The sequence below is a fragment of the Cornus florida genome, unplaced genomic scaffold (assembly GCF_030987335.1).
Source record: "Cornus florida cultivar Cherokee Brave unplaced genomic scaffold, ASM3098733v1 CherokeeBrave_3.0.0_Hap2_Chr07, whole genome shotgun sequence".
Taxonomy (NCBI): domain Eukaryota; kingdom Viridiplantae; phylum Streptophyta; class Magnoliopsida; order Cornales; family Cornaceae; genus Cornus; species Cornus florida.
In genome coordinates, this window is record NW_026775577.1 from 11,587,295 (window position 1) to 11,612,889 (window position 25,595).

At 33.7% G+C, this 25,595-nt stretch overlaps 2 protein-coding genes across 4 annotated transcripts; both read right to left on the reverse strand.

Annotated features, from left to right (window-relative positions):
- Nucleotides 1-336: 336 nt before the first annotated feature.
- Nucleotides 337-2,293, reverse strand: LOC132316253 (transcription factor MYB1-like). The gene is made up of 3 exons (XM_059814762.1): nt 2,170-2,293; nt 1,773-1,902; nt 337-829 (listed from the first exon to the last, which is right to left on the reverse strand). The coding sequence occupies exons 1-3, from the start codon at nt 2,291-2,293 to the stop codon at nt 337-339; spliced, it is 747 nt and encodes a 248-aa protein (XP_059670745.1).
- Nucleotides 2,294-10,376: 8,083 nt separating this feature from the next.
- On the reverse strand, nt 10,377-13,149 carry LOC132267469 (protein C2-DOMAIN ABA-RELATED 4-like). 3 transcript variants are annotated; one of them, XM_059768631.1, is made up of 3 exons: nt 12,950-13,149; nt 11,651-11,746; nt 10,377-10,990 (listed from the first exon to the last, which is right to left on the reverse strand). In XM_059768631.1, exons 1-3 carry the CDS (start codon nt 13,058-13,060, stop codon nt 10,694-10,696), a joined length of 504 nt encoding a protein of 167 aa, XP_059624614.1. In that variant the 5' UTR covers nt 13,061-13,149; the 3' UTR covers nt 10,377-10,693. The 3 variants fall into 3 exon arrangements, with proteins under 3 accessions (XP_059624614.1, XP_059624615.1, XP_059624612.1); XM_059768632.1 differs by having other exon boundaries at nt 10,377-10,986; nt 11,647-11,746; XM_059768629.1 differs by having other exon boundaries at nt 11,651-11,788.
- Between the last annotated feature and the right edge of the window lie 12,446 nt (nt 13,150-25,595).

The window sequence follows — 25,595 nt, forward strand, 5'->3', positions numbered from 1 at the left end:
ATGACTGACACATACTAAAATATGATATAGGATTGAGAAGCTTTTATTCTCCGTTACTTCTTCACATGGTTAGTTAGGTCAAATCAGTACTAAACTGAGTCAACTTTACCAACTCAATAAAGTGGTAAAGCCGACTTTATTTTCGTAATTTAAATTTAAAAATACAAATTGTAGAACCATCCACCCATTGATAGGGGGATTTTTTATTTTTCATTTTCACTTTATTTTATTTAGAAATCCAAATATACTTAATCACTCACAATATTACTCCAAACATAACTCACTTCTCACTAAAGATGAAATTATCAAGATCCCATAATTAGTTCCCATTAAAAGTTACAGAAAATCCCAATTGTCCACATGATCAACAGAAAAGTCATTCAAACTAATCTGGTCATCTTGGACAGAACTGTCACTTGCAATGTTGACTCCAGTGGCTACTTCATCACTGCTCCAAAGGCTTGTAATAAGCTGATCCTCATCTGAGCCGTCCATGGACCATGTGAGTACTCCATTGTCAATGAACTCCCCGTTATCCCACCAACACAGAATTTCATCAACCTTTAGAGGTGATGTTGTTGAAGGATTGTTGGTGAGTGATTGAGTGTTGTTGTCTACATTAATGGTAGTATTTCCATTAAACCAAACTTGATTGCTTGCAAATCTCCGAGGTCGAGGCTTTATAGGTTTGGTTGCTGTAGTCTTCTGGGCTTTGGTTACTGCGTCTGTGCCGCCGCGAGCCACAGCCTTAATCCGCAGGTGGGAGTTCCAGTAATTCTTCACATCATTTCCTGTCCTTCCCGGAAGTCTACCAGCAATCAGTGTCCATCTACTCAAATATTTCTTTTTGGTTAGTAACACAAATCTACTCAAATATTCAATACAAAGTTACATATAAATATATATATACACATACACTAAAAGTGTTTTTTTCTTTTTTACCAACCTACCCACTAGTTTGGATGACTGTAGGGTGCATTGGGATGACATTTTGTTGTCCTAATTGTTGGTTTTCCTTTGTTATTTTTTGGCCCTAAATGGACTTAATGTATATTGTAATTACTGTTTCATATATACAAGCTTACCCTTCTACCCAAAAAAAGAAACCTACCCAATAGACTATTAGACACACTGGATTTGCAAACGCTTGATGCACCCTGCAAATTAGGTGCATCATTCAAGTTCATGCCTCACTTTCCATTGAAAGCAAAGACTTTAGAAGTTTTTTCCCCTTAAAAGGGCAAGAAAAGAAAAACAAAGCACAAGGAGAAAGGACACGGAGCTTGATGGTACTTCTTTTACCTTTTATGGTAAAAAATTGAAAGTTCAAGTTTTCTTAGAAACAAAAATGAGTGTGTTTTCTGTCAAATTTAAAAATACAAAAATAAAAATTTCAAAATAAATGTTCCTTCTAACTTTTTAAAGGAATAAGGTTAGTAATTTTTTTATTGTATTGATAGTGAATGACTTATCAAATTTATCTGCAGTAGGTTAACAGGGATGTGATGGTTTATTTTTTTTAAGTTCAAGAATGTTAAATTGGTAATATTACAAAAAATAATAATAATACTTTAACTTTTCAAATGTGACATTATTTTGGGATGGAGAGAATAAATAAATAGAGACAGTATCGTTTTACATCAATTATAGCATGCATGGCAGGTATATATATATAAATGGCTTACAATTTGAGTAATATACATGTGTGTGTATGTTTTTTTTTTTTTTCGGTAATTATGTGTGTGTATGTTTTGAACGTTAAATTAACTTGCCTATTGCCTATGAGCTTATGAAGTCTGATAATGAGTTCAACTTCATCTGATGCAAAGTCTCCTCTCTTTATATCTGGACTCAGATAGTTCAACCACCTCAGTCTACAACTTTTCCTGCATCTGTTTAAACCTGAAAATATATAAATATATTAAACATTTTATGCAATGTTCACTTGTTTGATGTATAAAAAAATTTGTATGCACAACTCAAATATTATCCGTCAATCTCATTAGATAGTCAAAAAGTTATATTATTAACTGTGAAATCTCGTTGGATAGTTAAAAAAGATAGTTCCAACCTGATAAATTAATTCACCATAAATTCTTACCACGTACACCAGTGAGAAGGTGAACATAGAATTCTATATGTATAACTATAATATGTATATATAGTTACCTGCTTGAAGAGGAACTTGATGCCAATTACCTTCACCATACTTCTCAATGCACTTCCTCAGAAGAATATCTTCATCTGGAGTCCAAGCACCTTTTCTCACTTCAAAAGGAGTTTCTCTCTTCATATCTATATATATATGTGCAGCGCCTAAAGCTTCACTAAGCACAATGATCATCAACTAAGCTCTCACATTTATGAGTGCGATGATTTCTCAATATCTTCTAAGATCAATATTCCTAAGATACAGTATTACTAGGCCACATGGCACAATTTCCCTAAGCAGTACAAAAAAATCTTGGAAGCATACAGACTAAGTGAACACCTTTTAGTTCCTTATTTTACATTCCAGAACACAATCACGTGGAGACCAAATAAGTGATAATTCCCAGACCTGATGGCACAACCTCATGCAATGCCAAAAGTTTGAAAATGTTTTGTTATACAGTACTTGGCCTAAAGCAATTGTATTTCAGCATTTGCTTAATCGTTGGAGAAAAAAAAAATTTGTACTTGACAAGAAACTTAAAAACTTATTTATTTTTACCGGATTCAAACCGTTATCTTTCACTTTGGCTGGTAGATTAGATACCACTAAGCTACACAACTTTTGATAAATAATTGTATTCCTTATTTAACAAGGATTTGTATCATATTTTTACCAAGTTAGAAGCCCTATAAATAAGAGGAGTTGAATTCAGATGGTAAGAGAAGTTAAGTAATTGAGAGGACAGAGAAGAAAAGAGAATTAATGGAGGATTTAGTGAGACAGGAAGATGTGGGTGCAAAGTAGGGGTGGCAATTCGTATTTGTGGGTCCTAGATTCATAATTGTGTCGTGTTGATGTAAGGGGATTCTACTAAATAGGTAAACTCAAACCCAACTCATTTAATAATCGTGTCAGAATCCCTCAACACTACCCCGTTTAATGACTTGTTTATCAAAATGATACATTTACTATTCAATTAAAAAATAAATGCAAGAAAAAATTTGTTACAGTCAACTTAAAATTTTAAAATAAGAAGAAAAATCATAAGACCTAGTCAAAATTTATATTAAAATAACTTAATTGTCCATTGTAATTGTGTTTAAATATGTAACATATTATATAGGTCATATTCACGATTATGACATGTTGAGTTAAACGTAAATAAACAAGTTACACGGGTTGAACCCCTCAATCCTAACCAGACATGGTTAAGTAAACTAGTCAATCGTGTCAACCCGTTTATGACCCGAATTCGTTTAAGGTCAACCTTAACCCGCTTATCTCGTATCGTCTTCGAGTCATAATTTGTCACCCGAAGTGCAAAGAGTAAAAGTGAGTATAATGATGAAATATTTTTCTTCTCTCAGCGCATATTCATGCGGGTCGTTTGTTATTGGGAGTTATTTATGATATGACCATTTGGTGCCTCGATATGTCAAGAGGGATCAGCCCTTATAAATGTCAAAAACTTCTCCTCCCAAAAGATTTGGGTCGTCACAGCATCTAAAGAAACCATGTGCATATATTGCATGTCATATGCATTATAGGAAATGTGGTTCACTCGGTGTGCATTTCCATGGAGTAATCCCTAACCTTTTTTTGTACCCAATACTTGTTACATGATCTTATTTCATATCGAATCTAAATGAAAAAGTGATTGACTGTATATATGAACTGGGTGTTAGATCCACCTTAATGCTTTAGTTTTGTGGTCAAATCGTGAAGCACTTAGATCGTTATAGCTGGTATCAAAGTTAAAACCCAATCATTGATCTGGTATCATATCGAGCACCCGTACCGAAGGAGTCTGGATTTAGACCGAGTGGTTCGACCACAGCGAGAGCGTTGTAAGTTCAGATAGAGAACATGTTAGAGGGTGCACCCACCCGAGAGGAGTCCGAGTCTAGAGACCGAGTCTATAGCCGGGGTAATCAAGGTGATTAGACTGCAATGAGGGACATGAGAAAAGGTAATTAAGAGTAAGAGTGAATTTGAACCCCTCTCTTATGATATTTTTGTTTAAGATGATTAAACAATGCAAATTAGTGTCTAAACTAAGTAAAAGTCGATGAAAGATAAAATTGAAAGGGTAGTATTATTTTTTAATCTCTTAGACTTGGCAAGATATTGTTAATATTTCTATATATATATATATATATTTGGCTAAGCAATCAAAAGTAGCTCCAACATCTTCACATCTAAAAGTAAAAACTCTCCACATTTTTTCTTTTACAACTTGTTCTAAAGCAAGAAAAAATTCTGATTTCTTGTAGTGACGAGTCTAATTGTTGTGATAACAAGACATTCCTGATAAAATGGTTACAATTAATTAATAGTATGTAAAACCAGCTGCACTTTTTTTTCTCAATTCTCTAAATTTTGAAACTCGATTGCAAGAAAAATAAATTAAAAACACCTCCATTGTAAGGAAAAGTTCAAATTCGAACTTCTCTGTGCAAGGGCGGATCAAGGAATTGTTAATGGAGTAGGCTAATATTTTTTTAGGTGGACTAATATTAGTAGTAAATTTTTTTTTTTTTTTCTAGACTGGGCTAAAATTACCTATAATTAAAAATAAAAAAATTGAAGGGCTTGAGCCCATCAAAACATATGACTTGCCTCTGTGAAGCCCCATTACAACTTGGGGAAGTCTCGTGTGAGACTCTATATCACCACTCAAAATAATTATTATTACAACTCAAAAGTGATTTAAGTAAAGAGAAATCATTGAAATACTAGTCATATGAACTAATAAGAGGTACGATTTAACATATCCTATAAGAATAAGCCCCCTTCGAATTGCTTTCTGTTTGAGTTAATAGGCTCAAATATTTCATTTGTCATGTGCGTGAGTCTATTGTGTGCAAGGTTCATGGATGGAAGATCGATGAATATGTTGGTAAGTGTGTGAAACATTGTGCACGAATGAATGAAGTCAAAGATTGTATACCGTGGCTAAGATGAGAACAAAAGTGCCGTGAAAGAAATCAGCAAAATCACCTTTTTAAACGACAATGCTTGGATCTTGTGTAGAGAGGATGAACTTTTGCACCTACTTTAATACTATTTGTAACGAGTCTTATCATCTGATTTAAAATTTTAAACGGGTTGAGAAGTGATTCTTCGTACCCTATTTTTATATGCCTTGCCCAATTCAATATGGACAAGAACATCTACCACTAAGCCATTAAAGGCTTTTGCCTAAGGCCTCATTTGAAATATTCCTTATTTATTTATTTATGGACTTTGTAATTTTTATTTATTTTTGGATCAACATAGAAAAGTAAACAAATTGATTGTCTTAAACATTTCAAATTTCTCAATTTTTATTTTTTGTACATATCAAGAATAAGAATATGAATTCTACAAAAAAAGTTATATGTAAAGTTTTTTTTTTTTCACAATTAAAAATGCCTCTAAAATTTTTGCTGCCTTAACCCTCAAATTATAGTAATTGATAGTGACAAATTTTACCATCCCAAAAGGCACATATTTCTTTCACCGAAAAGGTTTTCATAATAATTCATTAAGTGGGGTCCCTTCAACGAACGGTCACCATGAATCTCTGTCTTCTTTTTTTTTTCTGTCGTTCTCTCACGCATGTAACCTTATTATTCGATACGTTATTACATCAAATCGAGCCTAGTTAAAAGTGACACCTGTGAGTGATCGTTGTCATAAAATGTAATATCACATTGTATGTTATAAAACTAATCTAGTACAGTGCGACACTTACCTTAAAAAATTCGATCGTTCCTATCAGATGTGATACAATACATACAACAAGAATCTGAACTCGTAATTTAATGCCTCTAAAATTGCATTGGAATTTCATTCTTCTAAAAATTTTAATTAAAAAACTACTCATTGTGTCTTTAATATGTCCATGTCATGTTCCAAGCATATCCAATTAAGGAAAATGTATTCAAATTTTAAAATATTTCTAAGCGTGTTGAACATGTATCTCGTTGTCCAACACTACCATGACAATCTTCGTGTCCGACAACATACAGGTCTTGTGTTGCGTTTGTCTTATATTTAAAATTTGAGAAAAATTAATGCAAGAGGAAGAAAAACTTTTGTTGCATTTGTCTTATATTTAAAATTTAAGAAAATTTAATTCAATTTTTAAATAAATTTTTACAATTTCAAATCCAAACCATCAAATTAGTGCTCTAAATATAGCATTAATGGATTCTTTTATAGGCAAATAGGAACTTTTATTTATTTGTTTTTATATTCAGCACAAGAATTGTTCAAATATTGATGTTGGTACTCCTTATTCAACACTTGGAACATCCCAAAAGTCAATAATGGAAATGGTCAACATTCCATCAATTCTTGCCTCCTTGGACAGACTTATTATCACTCGTCCAAAGGCCTAAAATGAGCTCAACTTGTTTCCTTGAGCAAGCATGTTGTCCCACAAGAAATATCATCAACCCTTAGGAGATGGCTTGATACATCGTGGAGAAAGGTAATTGCCATTCTCTCTCTTTTTTTTATTTGATTTAGTGAAAGAGATAATTGAAGTGATGTGGTGCAATTTTTAGTTTCAACACCATTACTTTGAAGTAATGCTTTATTGAATTTAATTGACTTGAACGCATTACAACACTTACAGCAGAGAATATTGGGTTGATTTGAGTCATCAATCGACCCTCAAACGATCCCTACAACATAATAACTAAAAAGAATCAGGGAGAAAATATGATTAATGTTAAAATTTTGGCAGTATATATATATATAGGTACAGATTGATGTCGTTTGAGCCCTTATGCGAAATTATTAAATTAAGCATTCTAATATTCATTATATTAATATAATCTAATAATATTTATTTACAAATTGTTCTGTGATTAACTTGAAAAAAGCTCGAGGGAATATAAAACTCTACTTATATTTTTTAACTTAATAGATAGTGATTTAATTGTGTTGAAAATCTACTTGAAAGAGAGTCAATAAATTACGTAGGGTGAAATGAAACGAAATGATAGTAATAATTTTTATTCGTGTTTGGATAGATAGGGGAAAAAAGAAATGAAATGATAATTATTCTTATTTGGATAAGATAGAGGAGAGAAAAGAAAAGAAAGGATAGTGACGAAATTATTGTCCTACCCTTTCATAACCACTTCATACATTATCCATTTCCAAAATCTTATTTCTTTTGATAGTTCAATGTCATGGGTAAAAACAAAAGTAAAAAATAAAAATATGGGTAAAAACAAAATTAGATAGGACTCATTCAACCTAATCAACCGGGAAGTAGAAATTATATTGTTTGCCTAAAGCCCACGAAAAAAGTAATACATTAAACGATAAAATCACAATTATAAAATTTGGTACTACCATCTTAAAATTATATGCTATTGACGGGATCATATACATATCTGTGTACATATTGCATAATCTTTTTTCCGTTGGATTCAATTTTCGCCCCTAAAAAAATGCTGATGGAACTCTGTGAGATGATCACCAATAAAATCTTGTATCTTTTTGTGAATTTGTTGCTAGGTCAAACTTCAATTGGCACAGTGGCTTCTTAACTGTTATTCTAGAGAGAGTTGGGACATAAATGGAATTATTTTTGAGTATGTTAGATTTGTAAAGGGTATTTTTGGTAACTCATAATTTATAACTCCCTATCACTCCCTATCTTCTCAAATTGGAAGAGAAAGCCTACAAGTGATAGGGATAGATAACTATCCCTCCCTTTCTCTCCCTATCCATCTTTATCTCTCCACTTAACATACCCAAACACACTCTTACATTATCCTCTCTTTTCTTTTCTCTCCCTATCCCTCCAAATCAACCCTACCAAACACACCCGTAGCACAAAATTTTGAACAAGTACCGATATGCACAAGAATTTATAAATTAAAAGAAGTCAAAAAAGTGTAAAAATGTTGAGGAAGTTTATTGACCAATGGAAGAGCAGTTGTATATATATAGTAACTAGTATATATATTTATAGTATAACTAATATAAAAGAAACTTTAATTTACCAATAGATGAGGAGTTGCATTTATTTGATAATTAATCCAATACACACAAAGCGTAATTACTTCATTAAAAATATATATATAATAATAATACAATGACATATAGGGTCCTTTTGGGTGGCTTAGGCAACTGACAAATTTTTTGAAAAAGTTTATTACTATATGGCCCAACAAAATCAAATTAAGCAACTTTAAACCCAATAATGTCATAATTTGATTTAAGCAACAAAATCAAATTATGACAAATTTTTTAAGCCCTGGACTTTAAGCAACTTTAAACCCAATAACTATGTAAAATGTTTTGTTTTTAAACCCAAATCCAATAGATAAATCCACACACACTTAACTTTATTTTTATCTTATCCAAAAGTGAAACAGTAGCAAAGGTTGCAAACTATGTAAGTTTCACTCTCTCATATTCCCTTGTATATTATATTTATTTGTCATTATGTATATGTATGTGTGTATGTGTGTATTCAATATAAAAAATGTATTTCCATCAATACATAAGAGTATTAAAAATTACGGTTTTATTTTAAGTATCCTAGTTGGTTTGCAATCAATGCCACTAATGAATGAGTTTATCCTAATTATGTAGCTTGAACCTGTTTAGATTCTATTGGCATATTTGTTTAATGGGTTTGTTGTGATTTCAAAGCCTTAATTAGTTTATATTCGACTATTTTCTTTAATTAATGTATTCATTTTAATTGATGAAATCAGAATGGTTGAGTTTATTTAATTTATAGTTCGCAATATTTAGTTTAGATTCACATAATTCTCTAATTTATTTTTTCATTGTGTTTTCTAAATGAAAAAACAAGAATTTGTCTTTCTTGTATTATTTTTGTATATATTTATGTCATATTTGACTAGATATAGGAAAAAAAAATTTGGCAAACAAAATGGTTTTAGCATGCATCTAATCCATAATGCAATACCTTTTGGCTTAAAGTTCTGACCCCCAACCACATGATCCTAGCTCCGCCCCGGTTTATGAGTGTACAAAATGTACTGTACATTTAACAAATCATTTCTTGTGACATGCATTCCTTCGAGAATTCTTAACTGAGTATTGTAAACTATTCAATAGTTGTGATTGCATAACATTACAAAGGTTGTCAACAAAAAAAATGAAAAAAGATAGTGGCGGCTGGTGATGTGGAATGTCATAACTACCCCTTCTTGGGACCAAGTGTCCTCGCTGATGTTGGGCGTAGTAGAAGTTCTTATACCACTTGTTGGTTGCAAATATTTTGGGATACACCAGGCATACACCAACAACACCAACAAACCAATTACACACATACTTTGATGCGCCAACAAGCTTTCGTTGCGCCCAATAAGTGGTATCAGGTGATATATTGTTCAGGCTGAGATGGAGGAAACAAATGGTGCAAATTTGTGTTCCTAGTACAGAATGTTTTGATCAGGGGTAGTGGTTGCATACTTCAGTAGAAATTGCATAACCTCAACAAATTAAGGTGGTGTTTCAAAATGCTTGCGTCGCCTGTCAAATATTGTAGTTCTAATTATATTGCGTTTGTTGGGGAGCCAAAAACGAGCCAAAGAAGCTTTAGCTCTCTATGAAGGTGGTAGAAATGTGCCCCGTGCTTGTTCTATCCCTTGTTGGTGTGGGTGGGGGGAGATTTGTTATTACCCCCCTCTTGAGACCCAATGAAACCTAACGTCCTCGTTGGCACCAAGATTGCAAAGTGAACTGGGCTAAGAGGAAGAGTAGTATTTCATATGGACCGGACCAAGGGAAGGGTAGTATTGCATATGGACCGGACTGTGAACTGATATACAGTAGTACTATTTTTATTTTTTATTTTTGGTTTAGTACCTCCGCCCCTGGTTAGCGTGATTCTCATGGGCTTATGCATTCTCCCCATTTTTGGTTGGGGATTGGCTCTATCACCCGCACCATATAAATATTGTCTGTTTTGCACTCTCTTCTCACGGTGCTCATGTTTTCCTCAAACGTTTGCACAATAAAAAAATATTTACACATGTAAGTGCCATCAAACCTCTCCCAAAGGTAATGTGAGAAAGCACAGATTTCAACCCTAAATTGTTCAAACGCAATACATTTTGTCATTGTACAGAATATAGAAGACCCTGATGATGAACTGTCATTATGAAACACAGTGCACAGAGAAAGAGATAGAAAAGAGCTGCATTCCTTTTTTCTACTGTTAATGAGCTCTGCATTCTCCATATCACCAATTACCCTGAACTATTGCTCAGAAATTGGCAAGAATAGTAACACAGAATCAAAATAGTAAATATCTAAAAATAGATTAGAACCCAAATTATAATTAATTTATTACCAAAGATAAAAAAAAAAAAAAAATTTGTCTCAGCATGTTTACGAACCTCCTTTTGATTGACATAATACATAGGAGGAAAATACTGCAAATCGTAGTTCTGTTTTACATGTCAATGAAAAAAACAGTACTACTTAGAGAGTAACTCATTTGGAGCCATGCTATGACACCAAGCAGAAACCAGCCTGCGCGCACAGTGTAAATTACATATGCAGACCTCTGGAACCCGGAACATCTATCCACTGCAACTGGATTTCAACCTCACCACACTCAACGTTTCGCAGTCTAAGAACCATATCCTGGACAACCTTGCCGTCGGTCCACATAATGCAGCTCTCTTCTGCTAAACAGTTGTCCCGGCTCGGTTTTACTCTGGTTATTATGGTTCCACTAGGGAGGTTCCCCAACTGCATCTTCATTGCTTCTAGGAATGGTCTAATGTCAAACTCTGCATCTCCCATCTTGTCGTCAAGGGTGAATGTGTCCTTATCATACACTGTCTGTAAAATAAAATGGTGTAAGATGCTTCGAACATTACAAGAATTAAGATCACTAATCACAATTTAAAGCTCCATCCAAGAAATGACACGCATTCCATCTTGATTGTGCTACATTACTTGGTCCTTTCCCGTTTTGAATGTTCATGATTCAAGAAGGAAATGGTGTATACTCAGTAAACTAGAACAAAATTTTACAAAGATGCCGTTTTCTCCCCATTATCGGTCGGATCATGATTCAATAGGCCTTTTATAGTTTTCAGTTCGCTTCTTTTTCCCTTTACATCTATAAGAGTGGATTTTTTTCAAGTACGTAGAGCATTGATCGGTTTTTTTTATTTTAAAGTGATATATGAAACAATTGAAGCACGGGATCTATAAGAAAATGAATCTTCTATAGTTCTATTTGTATTGCATCACTTACTCTATTGTGTGTGTATGTGTTTTATGGCAGACTCATAAAAGAAACTTATTTAAGTTTCTATCTCACATTGTATCCACAAAAGAATGCATGAAATGAATGCACAACTTCAATATTTTTTTGAAGTTAGGAGCAACTTCAATTAAATATAAATATTTTCTGCACATTATGTGCAGAAAGATATGGTGTTGTTTTAATCACTTGAATTAACCACACCATACTGCAACAACTAAAATACTTACAAGCTTGATTGGAAGATTAGAGTCTGCGACGGAAAGAGTTAAATCTTCATTCCACTCAGGATTGAGATTCTTCTTCACCACCCGCGTCTTTAATTTCTGCATCAAATTTTTTAGATAACAACTCAAGTCAAATAACAACTCTTGATACTGATAAAGGTCGCATAAAAACAGTAGATGGAAAGGAAAAAAAAAAAACATATATATATATATAGAGAGAGAGAGAGAGCAGTTCTAATAATCAAATTGAATTCACACTTTGTGGAAATAATTCCCCACCAATAGCAGGTTGACACGTCAGTACAAAAGGAACACCAAAAATATGAAAACTATTCAACTTCCAACTTGAGCCTCAGCATGGAGATTGGGCCGGGTAGGCCGAGCACGATGGACTGGACTCATTAAGAGGACCCAAATTATATGATTTTAAGCCCAATTACGAATACACATAACAAACCCACTTTGGTAAAAATTTAATTAGGGGAATGATTACTACCCAAGGTAACTAAATCATGTAAAACCTTATCACAAGGAAAGTAACAAGCAATGTGAATCCTAAAAGTACTCAATCATTCAGAATATCTTATAAATATAAGTCAAGACCTCGAATAAATATGATATACAAGCTTTGCTTTATATTAGCTTTGAGTTATTAGTTCCTTTTCTTTACTAATTTATGTTCTTGTGTGTTGTGTAATAATACAAAGATAATCTATTTTTTACACACTTGTTATAATTTAAGTAACAACACCAGTGCAGTCTAAAAGAAAGCATATGAAAATTCAAGGAGTTGGTTCATTTGTGGCTTAGAAACCATGAACAACCAAGATGATAAATACAAAAAAGATCCACAATCAGACCTTATTTTAAATTCAAAATTTGCTGTGAAATTCCAAAATTATTGGATTAAGCTCTGCTCTTTTCTGTAGGATAATTATGAAAATAGTACGTTTAATATCGTTATCTTTGATGATTGTTGTGAACTATATCAAGATTCTCAGTAAGAAAATATATATATATATATTTATATATTTTAAATTACTAGATTATTAATTACGGAGCTTGATTAATTAATACTTAAATATAATACTAGATTGTTAATTACAGAGCTTGATTAACTCCAAAAATAAAAATGGAACTTTATGTTATAATCCAAAATTGCTCTAAACATAAACAACCCATCAACAAACTTAACACCAACTAATCAAAAAAAAGAGTAAAACTTGTATTAAAATTAGCTCAAAACCAAAGTAATCAAAGAACAGAGAATTCAAAAAATGTGGAAAAACTATGATTAATTACCTGTTTGCCCAGTCGGACAACAACGTAAGGATCGCTGCTATTCATGTCTCTGACGGCAAGATTAACGCCTCTGTGGATGTGAATTCTGAGAAGACCCAACAAGTGTTCCATTTTTTGGTTTTACAAGAAATTGAGAACTTGAAAAGTGAAAGAAAGAACAGAGAGGTTTGTCTTGGTATATTGATTATGAGAGAGAGGGACTTCGAAGTAGACAAAAATGGTGGTGGCTTTTGATTCCTTGCTCTAACCTCATCTCGTGCATTTTTATACCCACTTCAGACTCATTATCAATCAGAGTTTACTAGTGTTTTAAGTCTGACAGGAATCACGCGGTCATTTGGACTTTATTTTCACCTTCTAGAGAGAGAGAGAGAGAGGAGAGAGATGGGCTTGGCTTGAGGAGAATGGGTATTCGGGCAACTGGGTCAGATAATGTGTTTTTTGGGATGATATCTGGGTCAGGTTATATTGCCCACATTAATTATGGTTTTAAGCCAATCGGATTTGACTATATGACCAACGTGTATAAGTACAACGTATTTTATAGTATTTGGTGACTAACAGCTTGTTTGGTTGGGTCTTCGCAATGTTTACATTTATAATAAAACCCCTCTTCACTTTCAAATTTTGACACATTAATTATGTTTGAAATAGCCAATACGATTTGACTAGACGACCAAAGTGTACAAGTACAACATATTTTATAATATATACACACACACAGAGAGGGATCAAAATCTTCTCCTTTGCTACAAGAGGACCTCTCTCATCCAATAAGTTGAAATCGTAAAAGTTAAATATTAAAAAAGCAAAATTTTTGTATATATAAAATCGGACCAACTTTTTACTCTTTTTTTTTTTTTTCTCTACACAAATATTTTCCTAACCTACAACTTTTTGTATATTACAACATTTTTCTAACCTACATTTCAACTTTCTCCTTACCAACATTCACTAATTATACAACTACAGAAATAAACATATCTTTGTACAAATACATAAATAAACATATCTTGGTACAAATTATATATCAAAACATATTCCTAACTTACATCCCAACTTTCTCCTTACCAACATCACACTATTCATTACTTTATCTTGTTTGGGATAAACGTCCCAACATTTTCCTAATATGTATCCCAAATAAGAGAAATAGATGAATAGTAGACCGTGTTCTAAGAAAATATTGAGATGTACATTAGGAAAATATTAGGATGTTGTTAAGTCTAAAGTTGGGATGTATAGACTTTGTATGTATATACTAAAAACTAACTTACCTACATCCCAACTTTCCCCTTATCAACATCCCAACTTTCTCCTTACAAACATCACACTATTCATTACTTTATCTTGCTTAGGATGTACGTTAGAAAAATGTTGGGATGCTAGTAAGGAGAAAGTTGGAATGTACGTTAGGAAAATGATATGATGCAAAACCAACGTCCCAACATTTTTCTAACATGTATCCCAAACAAGATAAATAGATGAATAGTAGACCGTGTTCTGAGAAAATATTTGGATGTTGTTAAAGAGAAAGTTGGAATGTATAGATTTTGTATGTATACACTAAAAATTGACTTACTCTCTTTTGTCTTTTTTAACTAAGTGGCGTGGCAAACTTTGTATGTATACACTAATACGTATTCAGTAAAAACTAACTTACTCTCTTTTCTCTTCTTTGCCTAACTGACGTAGCAAAATCCTCTCCACATATCACTCACCGGTTGGGACATATTCTATGTGGCGCTAGAGAGGATTTTAATCTGAGAAGGAAAGTGGTAGACTACCAGCCAGCCAAAGGTGACAGGTGATTTGGTGACTAGACAGCTTGTTTGGTTGGGTCTCTTCGCAATGTAAACATATATATAAACCCTTCTACACTTTCAAATTTTGACACAAAACACTCCTAAATAAAATAAATTTGACCTAAAATCCCCTGAACTATCCAATTATTTCAAAGTAATGTTGTAAATTTTTAAAATATGGTGCCCCTTAATATAAGACTAAAATTAATACAAATGACTCTAATTCTTCGTAGTATTATTAAAAATTATTTCCAAAAAAAATAATAATAATAATGTTGCATCCGTAAGAAAATGAAAATACCTTGATTTTAAAATAAAATAAAAATGCAAGGGAAAAAGGGTTTAAATATAGGGTCGCGAGCAATAAACACTTCGATCATATGCATATAGGGTATATAACCCTCTATAAGTTCTTAAAAGTCCCTACCCTTTACTTTTGGTGCGAACAAGGATATGTTGTTAGTGTAACGATTAAAAGACTAAAATGCCCTTATGTAACTGAATACAAAAAAAATGTAAAAATATAAGTAAATGTAAAATAACTAAAATGTCTAACCCTAAATATAAAGGATATATAGGGGTGTTATTTGCCCAAAATTAATGTAATCTTTAGAGGTGTTTTTGTGTTTCTTTGAAGGATGTTAAATATATACATATATACACACAGAGAGGGAGAAACTTACAGTGGAGTGGAGTATAGAGACACCATGAAGGAAGATAGAATTTGGGAGTTGGAAGAGAGAGAGGCGAGAGAACGAGGGAAATGTGAATTTTATATATAAATAATATAATGGTATAAGGGGCATTTTGGGGAGAGCAAAAAGGTGCTTTAGGAATTCTATAACTTAAAATAACCATGTGGCATGCGCATGTGTCTATAAGAAAATGAAAATACCTTGAATTTTTTTTAATACATGGTCTTACGACTTTGCGGAGACTTGTGTTTTCGGTAAACAGTCGCCTGGCCTGGTCAATGCGACACCCTTTGTGATGGGGCACCCCTTCTCCTAAAGTTACAGGACTATTTTGCCGAGTTTCTTAGAGAGAATTGTCTTGCGGCCCCTAGGTATTTTCTACCCACCCCCTTATGTTCGTTTCGGGTACAGGTGCCCTTTTGTTAAAAGTCGTTCGAGCTTTTCCCAGAAGTATGGCATGGGTTACTTCAGCACCGTAGCGCCTGGTACTCAAACATTGGCTCGAGGCATTTTCTCTACCTCTTCTTACGTCCTTGAACCGATAACCATCTTTCGGCTAACCTAGCCAAACATGGAATCCCTGGCATTGTACAAAATAAATTATAAAAAAAAAAACTCAAGGTATTTTCATTTTTTTACAGACATAATGCATATGCCACATGGTTATTTTGAGTTATAGAATTCCTATAAAAAAAAAATTCAAATTTTCTTAGATTTTATTTTTTAAATAAAAAAGGAAAAAAAAAAAAACTAAAATGAAAATTATTTTTTTTAAAAAAAAAAAGCTAAATATTCTTAAATTTATATCAAGGGGCATTTTCGAAATCATAATATCACTTTAATGGTGAGTATTTTTTTTTTTTTTATTTGTATTTTTTTTAATTAAAAAGCAAGAGAAAACATAAAATGAAATGTTTTTTTTTCAAAAAAACTACTTTCTTAAGTTTAGTTTGACAAATTGTACTGCATCGCTTCGTAGTTAGAACTTTGATCAATTACATAAATAATGTGGGAAAAAATAATTGGATTGCTCTTATGAAGATCTTGTGGTACTTGCAAGTACTATGAATTATGTGTTGCGTTATTGCAAATACCCACCAGCTATTACATGTGACAATTATACCGTTTGGATCCTCACATTAGATGACGTTGCAATTTCTTGGAAATCAAAGAAACAGACTTGTGTCATTCCTCGATAGAATTAGGGTTAGTTTGGTGTACTGGAATGAGCAAGAATGGAATGACCATTCCAACTTCTGATTCCTTTTTCCTTGTTTGGTGTGCCATTTTAAAAGTAAAATGACTATTATAACTCATTCCCTGAGAATGCTCATTCCATCAAAAAGTTGGAATGGTCATTCATCTTCTTGAGTTGTGGAATGCCCATTCCATTCCCACCTAGAATTAATAAAGTAATTTAAAGACAAAAAAGACCATTTGCCTTCTGTTCATATAGTGCATCCCCTCTCTCACCATCCTCTCTCTACGCATACACACACTATATAATATGTAATATATATATATATATATATATATATATATATATATATAATATGTATCTATATGCAGTTTGTTCCCTCTCTCTGATTTACACACACAAGGATGAGATGAAGACAGTGTAATTGAACTTCTATAAGCTTCTGTGCTCTGTTCTGCAACTTTCTTAGTCATTGTCTAGCAATAATTAATTATTTATTTATTATTTTTATTATTTTTTGGTCTCTAATGTTATGATAATTACGGTCTTCATCTGTTGGAGAAAAATGAAAATGTCATGTGTATGTTGTTTTAGGAATCCAATTCCATAACTGGGGAAATTTAGAAATCTCCCTGTCCTTTTGGAACAAGCTTATGACATTGGGTCATTACTTTTTTGGGTGTGCAGGACACAAACAATTTTACAGAAAAATTCATATATTTTATCACAATAAATGGCCTTTTTTTCTTTTTTTCTTTTTTTTTTTTTGGATTTTATCATTCTTCAATATTTTCTTTTGAAAAATCACATACATATTTGAATTTGTAAAAGTATACTATTAGGAAGCCCATCAAAATATTTTTAAGAAATATTTGTGGATCCGAGTTTTTGGTACATTTGTCTTGCATTGTATAAGATAATTATATATTTTTTTTTCATTTTATGAAAATGCATTAGTTGGTTTGGAGAAACTAATTTAAAACTAATTTTATAAAAATGCATTAGTTATATTTTATTCTATTTTACTAATAATAATATCTCATTCAATATAATAATATATTACAAAGTAAGGGTATTTTGGAGAAACTAATTTAAAAATTATTCCATTCCAGCTTTTTATTTAGACTGACCAAACAGGAGAATGGGAATGGTGATTCTATTCTGTGTTAGCAGCTAAACAATGAAATAAGAATGGTCATTCCATTCCTGCATCATTCTCATTCCATTCCCACTTGCATTTCATTCCTGCCTCATTTCATTCTTGCACACTAAACTGGCCCGTAGAGTTTATGACATTTTATTTTGCTATAAAGAAGCTAAAGTGGCTAAGGAGCATATTAGAGGGCATTCCAATATAGAGTCATCTCATGATGCCCTTGACAATACTTGGTGAGGATAAAGCTATAATGCTTCGTATTAATAACGAGTGTTAAATAGAAAATTTAGACATATGTAATAGAAGCACAATCATATGGAAAAGATCCTGATTAATGGATTATTACAGTTTGTTGTGTAAATGCCAAATTAATTTGGTAGATCACTGTCAAAAGGAATTTGAAGGGTCCTTGTGTCCAAGACATCAAAAGGGATTAAATTAAAGTCTATAATCGATGATGTTATAATGTTGCGGCAACCCAACTTAATGATATATCTCGTGGATTCAATGACAAAAACAAGTAACATAGCGACTAGTGTAAACACATTCGTGTCCCTTTCCCCAAGATGTAACGTGGGTGTTCAATTCTTAAGTAAGGATGTTGAGACTTGGTCTTTTAATGAATCTATACGATTTTTTGACAGGGGTTGCAAGGTTACTTTTGATAAATTTATTAGCTAATTGACGGTGGCCGTTCCTGATGAGCACTGAAAAGTGCGTTTTTAAACCCCTTAAGCTTAGGCATTCTAGTACCTTTATCTATCTTACTTTACCGTTTTAGATTGATTTCGTATTATTTCCATTTTCAGGCACTTATCCCGAAAATAAGCTAACTAAGCCAAATAAGAGCTTAATTGAAGCAATTCTGGGGTTGAACAAAGAAGGAGCAAAGTGGAGGAAGAAAGAAGCAAAATGAAGCAAAGCAGTAAGTTCGATCGATCCAAGTCCAAGGTTCGATCGATCGAACATTGATCGATCTCAGCATTTCAAGATAGATCTAAGCCTTGACCCAAAGCACTTAAGTCCAAAAGTTCGATCGATCCAACATTATTCTTCGATCGATCGAACACCTTTGTCCTTATCTAAATGATTGATCCTATCAACGGCTGTACCAACCACCAACCACTTTTGTCCTTTTCCCATAAATATCTCCCGTAAATATCTCGGATTTGTCTTTTTCCAAAAAGCTCAGCCAGTTAGATCGATCCAGCCTAAGTTCGATCGATCTCACTTACTTTCGATCAATCTCACTTCCTTCGATCGATCGAACTTTCTCCAGTGCAAAAAAGTTAAAATTTCATCCCATTGAAAGTTTTCCTTTATCCAATCATTAGGGAATATTGTTTGCACGACCATAGCTCATTTTGGGTGTCATTTTGACCTACCTATATAAGGATAAGGATTGTTTTTTCAAAGGGAGCCAACATTTATTTTTGATATCATTTCTTAGAGAGGAAGTTGAGAGAAAGAGGAGGCTAGAGATACCATTGGAGATCTTCATCAACAAGGAGCAAACCTCTTCCATGGAGTTAGCCCTTGAGGGTTGGAGCATCCTCACCATGAGTGGCTAAACATCCTCTTGGGGCTAGAATTAGCCCCAAGCATGCTTTCTATATCTTAATCTTGTGTATTATTGAGGGATTAGTATTGTAATTAATGTTTGATACTTTGAAATTTATAGATCTTGTTTAATCAATGATTTGTGTGGTTTAATGCTTCAAATTGATTATTTCATTCTATCCATATGTCTATGTATGCTAGAATTGATGTTCATATTTTTGTCTTTAGATTTTGTGTTGTTGATGCATGTCTATGTGTATTAATGCCATGGATTTAGGGATTGTCAAAACATAGTGCTTAAAGGAATACTTTTGTGATTCTCTTGATGGTTCATGCTTATCTCTTGATGGATTGTGCCTCTCCCCTAGTTTATTTTCATGCTAATAGTTTAGATATAGTGTAGTTATAGTGTAGTATTAAATGGGAGGACAATCTATGCTTGTTATTTGATGATCCAAGCTTTTGAATGCAATTAGCATATGTCTCTAATCTTGTGTTGTATTTGGATTGTGAGCCTAATAAAAGGATTAATGACTTGTTTTGATTTATTGTGCCTTTCACATGTTGTTTAGACAATATATGCTTCATTGCTTAGATATATTGTGTCTTTCACATGATGTTTAGACAATACATGCTTAACTAGTCATCCTTGTTTGTTGAATCAACCAAATACACACACACACCAATATTGCAACACCCTAATTGCCCTCATTAATCACTTGTCAATAATATAGAAATGCATTGCTTGGTGGTGATCTCTAAACCCCAAGACCCTTCTCTCTCTTACTTGCTCTTAATTGCACTCTTTTACTATTACTTAGTTTAATTTAGTTATTCTTTAATCAACCAACCAACCAATTGTTTGATCACTCGACCTACTAGCCCTAATAGCGATTCCACAATTGTGATACCCCTCGGATCCGAGACACGGGTTGATCAGGCCCAGGCCCGAACCCGAGGGAATATCTAACAATTAATATTTTATAACGAACACGGAATACAAAAGTGATTAAAGAGATAAAATTTAAGCTGAAAGAAACTAAAATTGATGAACACTGAAAAGTGCGCATTTAAACCCGTTAAGCTTAAGCATTCTAGTACCTTTATCTATCTTACTTTGTCGTTTTAGACTTATTACGTGTTATTTATATTTTCAGGCACTAATCCCAAAATTGAGCTAACTCAGCCAAATAAGAGCTTAATTGAAGCAATCCTGAGATAAACCAAAGGAGGGAGCAAAGTGGAGAAAGAAAGGAACAAAAAGGAATCAAGTTGTGCAGCTGAAAAGTTCGATCGATCCAACTTAGAGTTCGATCGATCGAACATCTATGATCGATCACAGTACTTCTCGATAGATCCAACCTTGGCCTTTGCTGAAATTCCAAGTTCGATCGATCTAACATCACCTTCGATCGATCGAACCCTATTTTGTCCTATTCAAATGATTGATCTTATCCACAGCTGTACGCCTACCAACCACTTTTGTCTTTTTCCCCATAAATATCTTGAAAATATCCCAGCCTTGTCATTATCCGGATGAGTCAGACCACTTCGATCGATCCAAGATGCAGTTCGATCGATCGAACCCATTTTCGATCGATCCAAGTTAAGGTTCGATCGATCGAACTTCCTCCAGCGAGAAAAAGTTAAAGTCCAGTTCATTGATTCCGTCCTTCATCCAATGATTAGAGAATATGCCTTGCACGACCACAGCTCATCATGGGGTGTATTTGACCTACCTATATAAGGAATATGATACACTTTTTGAGGGAGTCTCTTGTCACACATTAAAAATCATCTTGGAGGCTATTCTTGAAGAGGAAGAAGGGAGGACGCTAGAGCAACCATTGGAGGAGATCTTCACCAACAAGGAGCAGCCATGGAGTTAGCCCATGAGGGTTGGATCATCACTACCATGAGTGGCTAGACATCCTCTTGGGGCTAGAGTTAGCCTCAAACATGCTTTCTATACTCTAATCTTGTGTATTATTGAAGGATTAGTGTTGTATGATACATCTTGATATTCATGTATATATAAATCTTGATTATTTCATGGTTTGTATGGTTTAATGCTTCCAATTGACTATTCTATTCTATCAATATGTCTATGTATGCTAGAGTAGGATATTCATGTACTTATCCCTAGATTTAGTGTTTTTTATGCATGTCTATGTGTATTGATGCTATAAATCTAAAGATTATCAAGATGATATGCTTAATGAATGCTATTTTGGTTCATTTGATGGTTTATGCCTATTCTCGATGGTTTGTGCCTCTCCCCTAGTCTAGATAGCTTTATTTTCATGCTAGTAGTGTAAATTTAGTGTAGTGGTAGTGTAATGTTAGATGGGAGGACAATCTACTCTTGATGTTTGATGTTCCATGCTTGTGAGTCCAAATGGCATATTCCTCTAATATTGTGTTGTATGTGGATTATGAGCTTAATGAAGGATTAGTGACTAGTTATGATACCAGCAAAGCTTGAAAGTTGTGTGAATATTTAGGAGGTGGCCAAGTTTTACATTTATAGAAAGCCACTACTACCTTTCTCTATATAAAATATAGATAGGGTGAGTAGGGATCGTCCCAAGGGATCATACGTGTTGGAATTTCAACTTCGACTCTAGCGTACCAAATGATTGCAAAAGAGAATTGGGTTGGTTGATTAAGCTAAATTGAATTCAACTAAATAAAATAATATGAAGTAAACAAGAAAGAGAGAGAGGTCTTGGGGTATAGAGATCACCACCAAGCAATACTTTTCTATACTACTAACAAGTGATCAATTGAGGGTAATGGATGTGTTGCAATATGATAAGAGTGTGTGTGCATTAGGTTGATTCAATTGGCAAGGATGAAAAATCAAGCAAGTATTGTCTAAACGTCATGTGAAGAGCACAATATATCTAAACAATAGAGCATATATTGTCTAGACAACATGGGGATAGCACAATAGATCAAAACAAGTCATTAATCCTTCATTAAGCTCCCAATTCACATACAACACAATATTAGAGGAATATGCCATTTGGACTCACAAGCATGGAACATCAAACATCAAGAGTAGATTGTCCTCCCATCTAACATTACATTACCACTACACTAAATCTACACTACTAGTATGAAAATAAAGCTATCTAGACTAAGGGAGAGGCACAAACCATCAAGAATAGGCATAAACCATCAAATGAACCAAAATAGCATTCATTAAGCATATCATCTTGATAATCTCTAGATCTATAGCATCAATACACATAGACATGCATCAAAAACACTAAATCAAAAGATAAGCACATGAATATCCTACTCTAACATACATAGACATATGGATATAATAGAATAATCAATTGGAAGCATTAAACCATACAAACCATGAAATAATAGAGATTTATATATACATGAATATCAAGATGTATCATACAACACTAATCCCTCAATAATACACAAGATTAGAGTATAAAAAGCATGCTTGGGGCTAACTCTAGCCCCAAGAGGATGTCTAGCCACTCATGGTAGTGATGATCCAACCCTCAAGGGCTAACTCCATGGCTGCTCCTTGTTGGTGAAGATCTCCTCCAATGGTTGGTCTAGCTTCCTCCCTTCTTCCTCTCCAAGAATAGCCTCCAAGATGATTTTCAATGTGTGACAAGAGACTCCCTCAAAAAGTGTATCATATTCCTTATATAGGTAGGTCAAATACACCCCATGATGAGCTGTGGTCGTGCAAGGCATATTCTCCAATCATTGGATGAAGGACGGAATAAATGAACTGGACTTTAACTTTTTCTCGCTGGAGGAAGTTCGATCGATCGAACCTTAACTTGGATCGATCGAAAATGGGTTCGGTCGATCGAACTGCATCTTGGATCGATCGAAGTGGTCTGACTCATCCGGATAATGACAAGGCTGGGATATTTTCAAGATATTTATAGGGAAAAAGACAAAAGTGGTTGGTAGGCGTACAGCTGTGGATAAGATCAATCATTTGAATAGGACAAAATAGGGTTCGATCGATCGAAGGTGATATTAGATCGATCGAACTTGGAATTTCAGCAAAGGCCAAGGTTGGATCTATCCAGAAGTACTGTGATCGATCATAGATGTTCGATCGATCAAACTCTAAATTGGATCGATCGAACTTTTCAACTGCACAACTTGATTCCTTTTTGTTCCTTTCTTTCTCCACTTTGCTCCCTCCTTTGGTTTATCTCAGGATTGCTTCAATTAAGCTCTTATTTGGCTGAGTTAGCTGAATTTTGGGATTAGTGCCTGAAAATATAAATAACACGTAATAAGTCTAAAACGGCAAAGTAAGATAGATAAAGGTACTAGAATGCTAAAGCTTAACGGGTTTAAATGCGCACTTTTCAGTGCTCATCACACCCCCAAACTTAAATATTGCTAGTCCCTAGCAATGAACTAAGAAGTAAAGGAATGAAATAAACAACTATACAAGTATAAACTGGAAAGCAAGTAAAATGATAACACCATTTTCGTAGGGAACACGATTGCATTTAGCATATGCAACAAGCCTTTTAAACCCCTAGGTTACCCCTAGTGGACGAGTAAAGTCTCGTGAGAGTTTCCAGAAATGGTATCCACAAATATTAAGCTCATTCTTTCAAAAGAGGCACCAATATTGCAAACAAGCATTGGGAGAAAACTACCTCAAGTATGCAATTTTTCAACCGTTTCTAAGCAATCTCCCAAAATTTCAATATCAAGCAAGCAAGTATGGTCCTCCACATATCAAGAAAATGATCATGAAAATCGAAACAAGTCTAGAATCCATGTGAGAGGTCCGGCATCAAGTGTGTTGCTATCTTAGCCAACTAGAGAAGTAATCACATCCTTACCCTCAAACTAGCACACAAATCTAGTACCGATCATCAAGATAAGAGAGTGGACCTTTCATTAAAGCTTTATTGTTCTAGGTGCGCTTATTCTTTTCACTCATTTTCTTTTTCTTTTTTTTTTTTATTAAGGATCAAAGATGGAAATATTGTGCAATGTGTTGATCTCTTAAGCTTTCTAGAAGATTCATGTAGTGAGCTTTAGGTCAATGACTCCCAAACCAGATGGCTTTAGGGCATTAGGTGTTAAGACACCCCTACGGACTTACAAACTCAAATCAACTAGGCTACAAATCAAGACAACAACCATCTAATCATTTCCTACTTCTCACCTTTTGGGAGAAGTCCTCACTTTTATTGCTTTTTGCAACTTTTTTTTTTTTTTCAATTATTAACCTAGAGTTTGAGCCCTCCACCTTTCGGCGCGAGAAGTTCACTGCTTAATGAGTCAAGAATCCCGGCTACTCAATGAAAAGGGGTTGTTATCCACCTTTATCAAGAATGAAAGCTTTCAATGCACTACTAGCCCAATTGGGATATAACCAATTCAATAATCAACAAAGCATGTACCCCACAATTGAATGCTAGCGTGCGCCGGTACTAGTGTAGAATCCTAGAATGAATCTCAAAACAATCAAAAATCCAGGATGATGTGGACCACAAGTGCACGCATAATATTAAATTTTTCAAAAAATTTACTCCTAAATGGCATTCACAAGGCATACAAGGAGTATTGGACTCTCAAATCAAGCAATTTTTAAATTTTAAGCAATATAGTCCTCAAAAGATCAAAATCATAGCTAACATCAATCTCAAATCTCAATCATGCATTTAAAGCTCAAATCTTAAGTAGAATGCAACAAGACACCTTACCCCCAAACTTAAACCGCACATTGTCCTCAATGTGCAATGAGAACAATGGAAAAAAAAAAAAGTGGAAAGAGTATACCGTGGTGGTGTAGACATGAAGCCCGGTCATGATCCAATTCGAAAGACGTCTCCCCCAAACTTGGAATCAACAACCTACTTGAATAACCACGCTAGCAAACTCACATCAAATATCAAATGGGATAAGAATAATCAAATCAAGCATTCTAAGGCAATGTAACACATGATGCAAGAGAGATATAAGATTTAGCCCTAACTAAAGCATAAAGTTTGTATGACTACACATAAGGGCATAATGATGAATCTTTTTATATTTTTCATTTAATGAAAACAAGTATATACAAAATGCAAGAAAAACAAATAATAAAATACATGAACAAAATATAAAAAGAAAATTAAATAAGGCAAAATGTAATGAAAGAATATGTACAATGGAAGAAATGAAAAAGGAATATGTACAATGTAAAACAAAAGGAAAGAATATGTACAAT

What these genes read in the sequence shown, in the direction of transcription:
- LOC132316253 (XM_059814762.1), bottom strand. Translation starts at nt 2,293, where the DNA reads ATGAAGAGAGAAACTCCTTTTGAAGTGAGAAAAGGTGCTTGGACTCCA. An exon ending in TCAAGTTCCTCTTCAAGCAG is followed by an intron (nt 1,903 to 2,169) that starts GTAACTATATAT and finishes ATATATTTTCAG; the next exon opens with GTTTAAACAGATGCAGGAAA. An exon ending in CATAAGCTCATAGGCAATAG is followed by an intron (nt 830 to 1,772) that starts GCAAGTTAATTT and finishes ATATTTGAGTAG; the next exon opens with ATGGACACTGATTGCTGGTA.
- LOC132267469 (XM_059768629.1), bottom strand. Translation starts at nt 13,060, where the DNA reads ATGGAACACTTGTTGGGTCTTCTCAGAATTCACATCCACAGAGGCGTT. An exon ending in TTGTCCGACTGGGCAAACAG is followed by an intron (nt 11,789 to 12,949) that starts GTAATTAATCAT and finishes CAGTATCAAGAG; the next exon opens with TTGTTATTTGACTTGAGTTG. An exon ending in CTAATCTTCCAATCAAGCTT is followed by an intron (nt 10,991 to 11,650) that starts GTAAGTATTTTA and finishes TTTATTTTACAG; the next exon opens with ACAGTGTATGATAAGGACAC.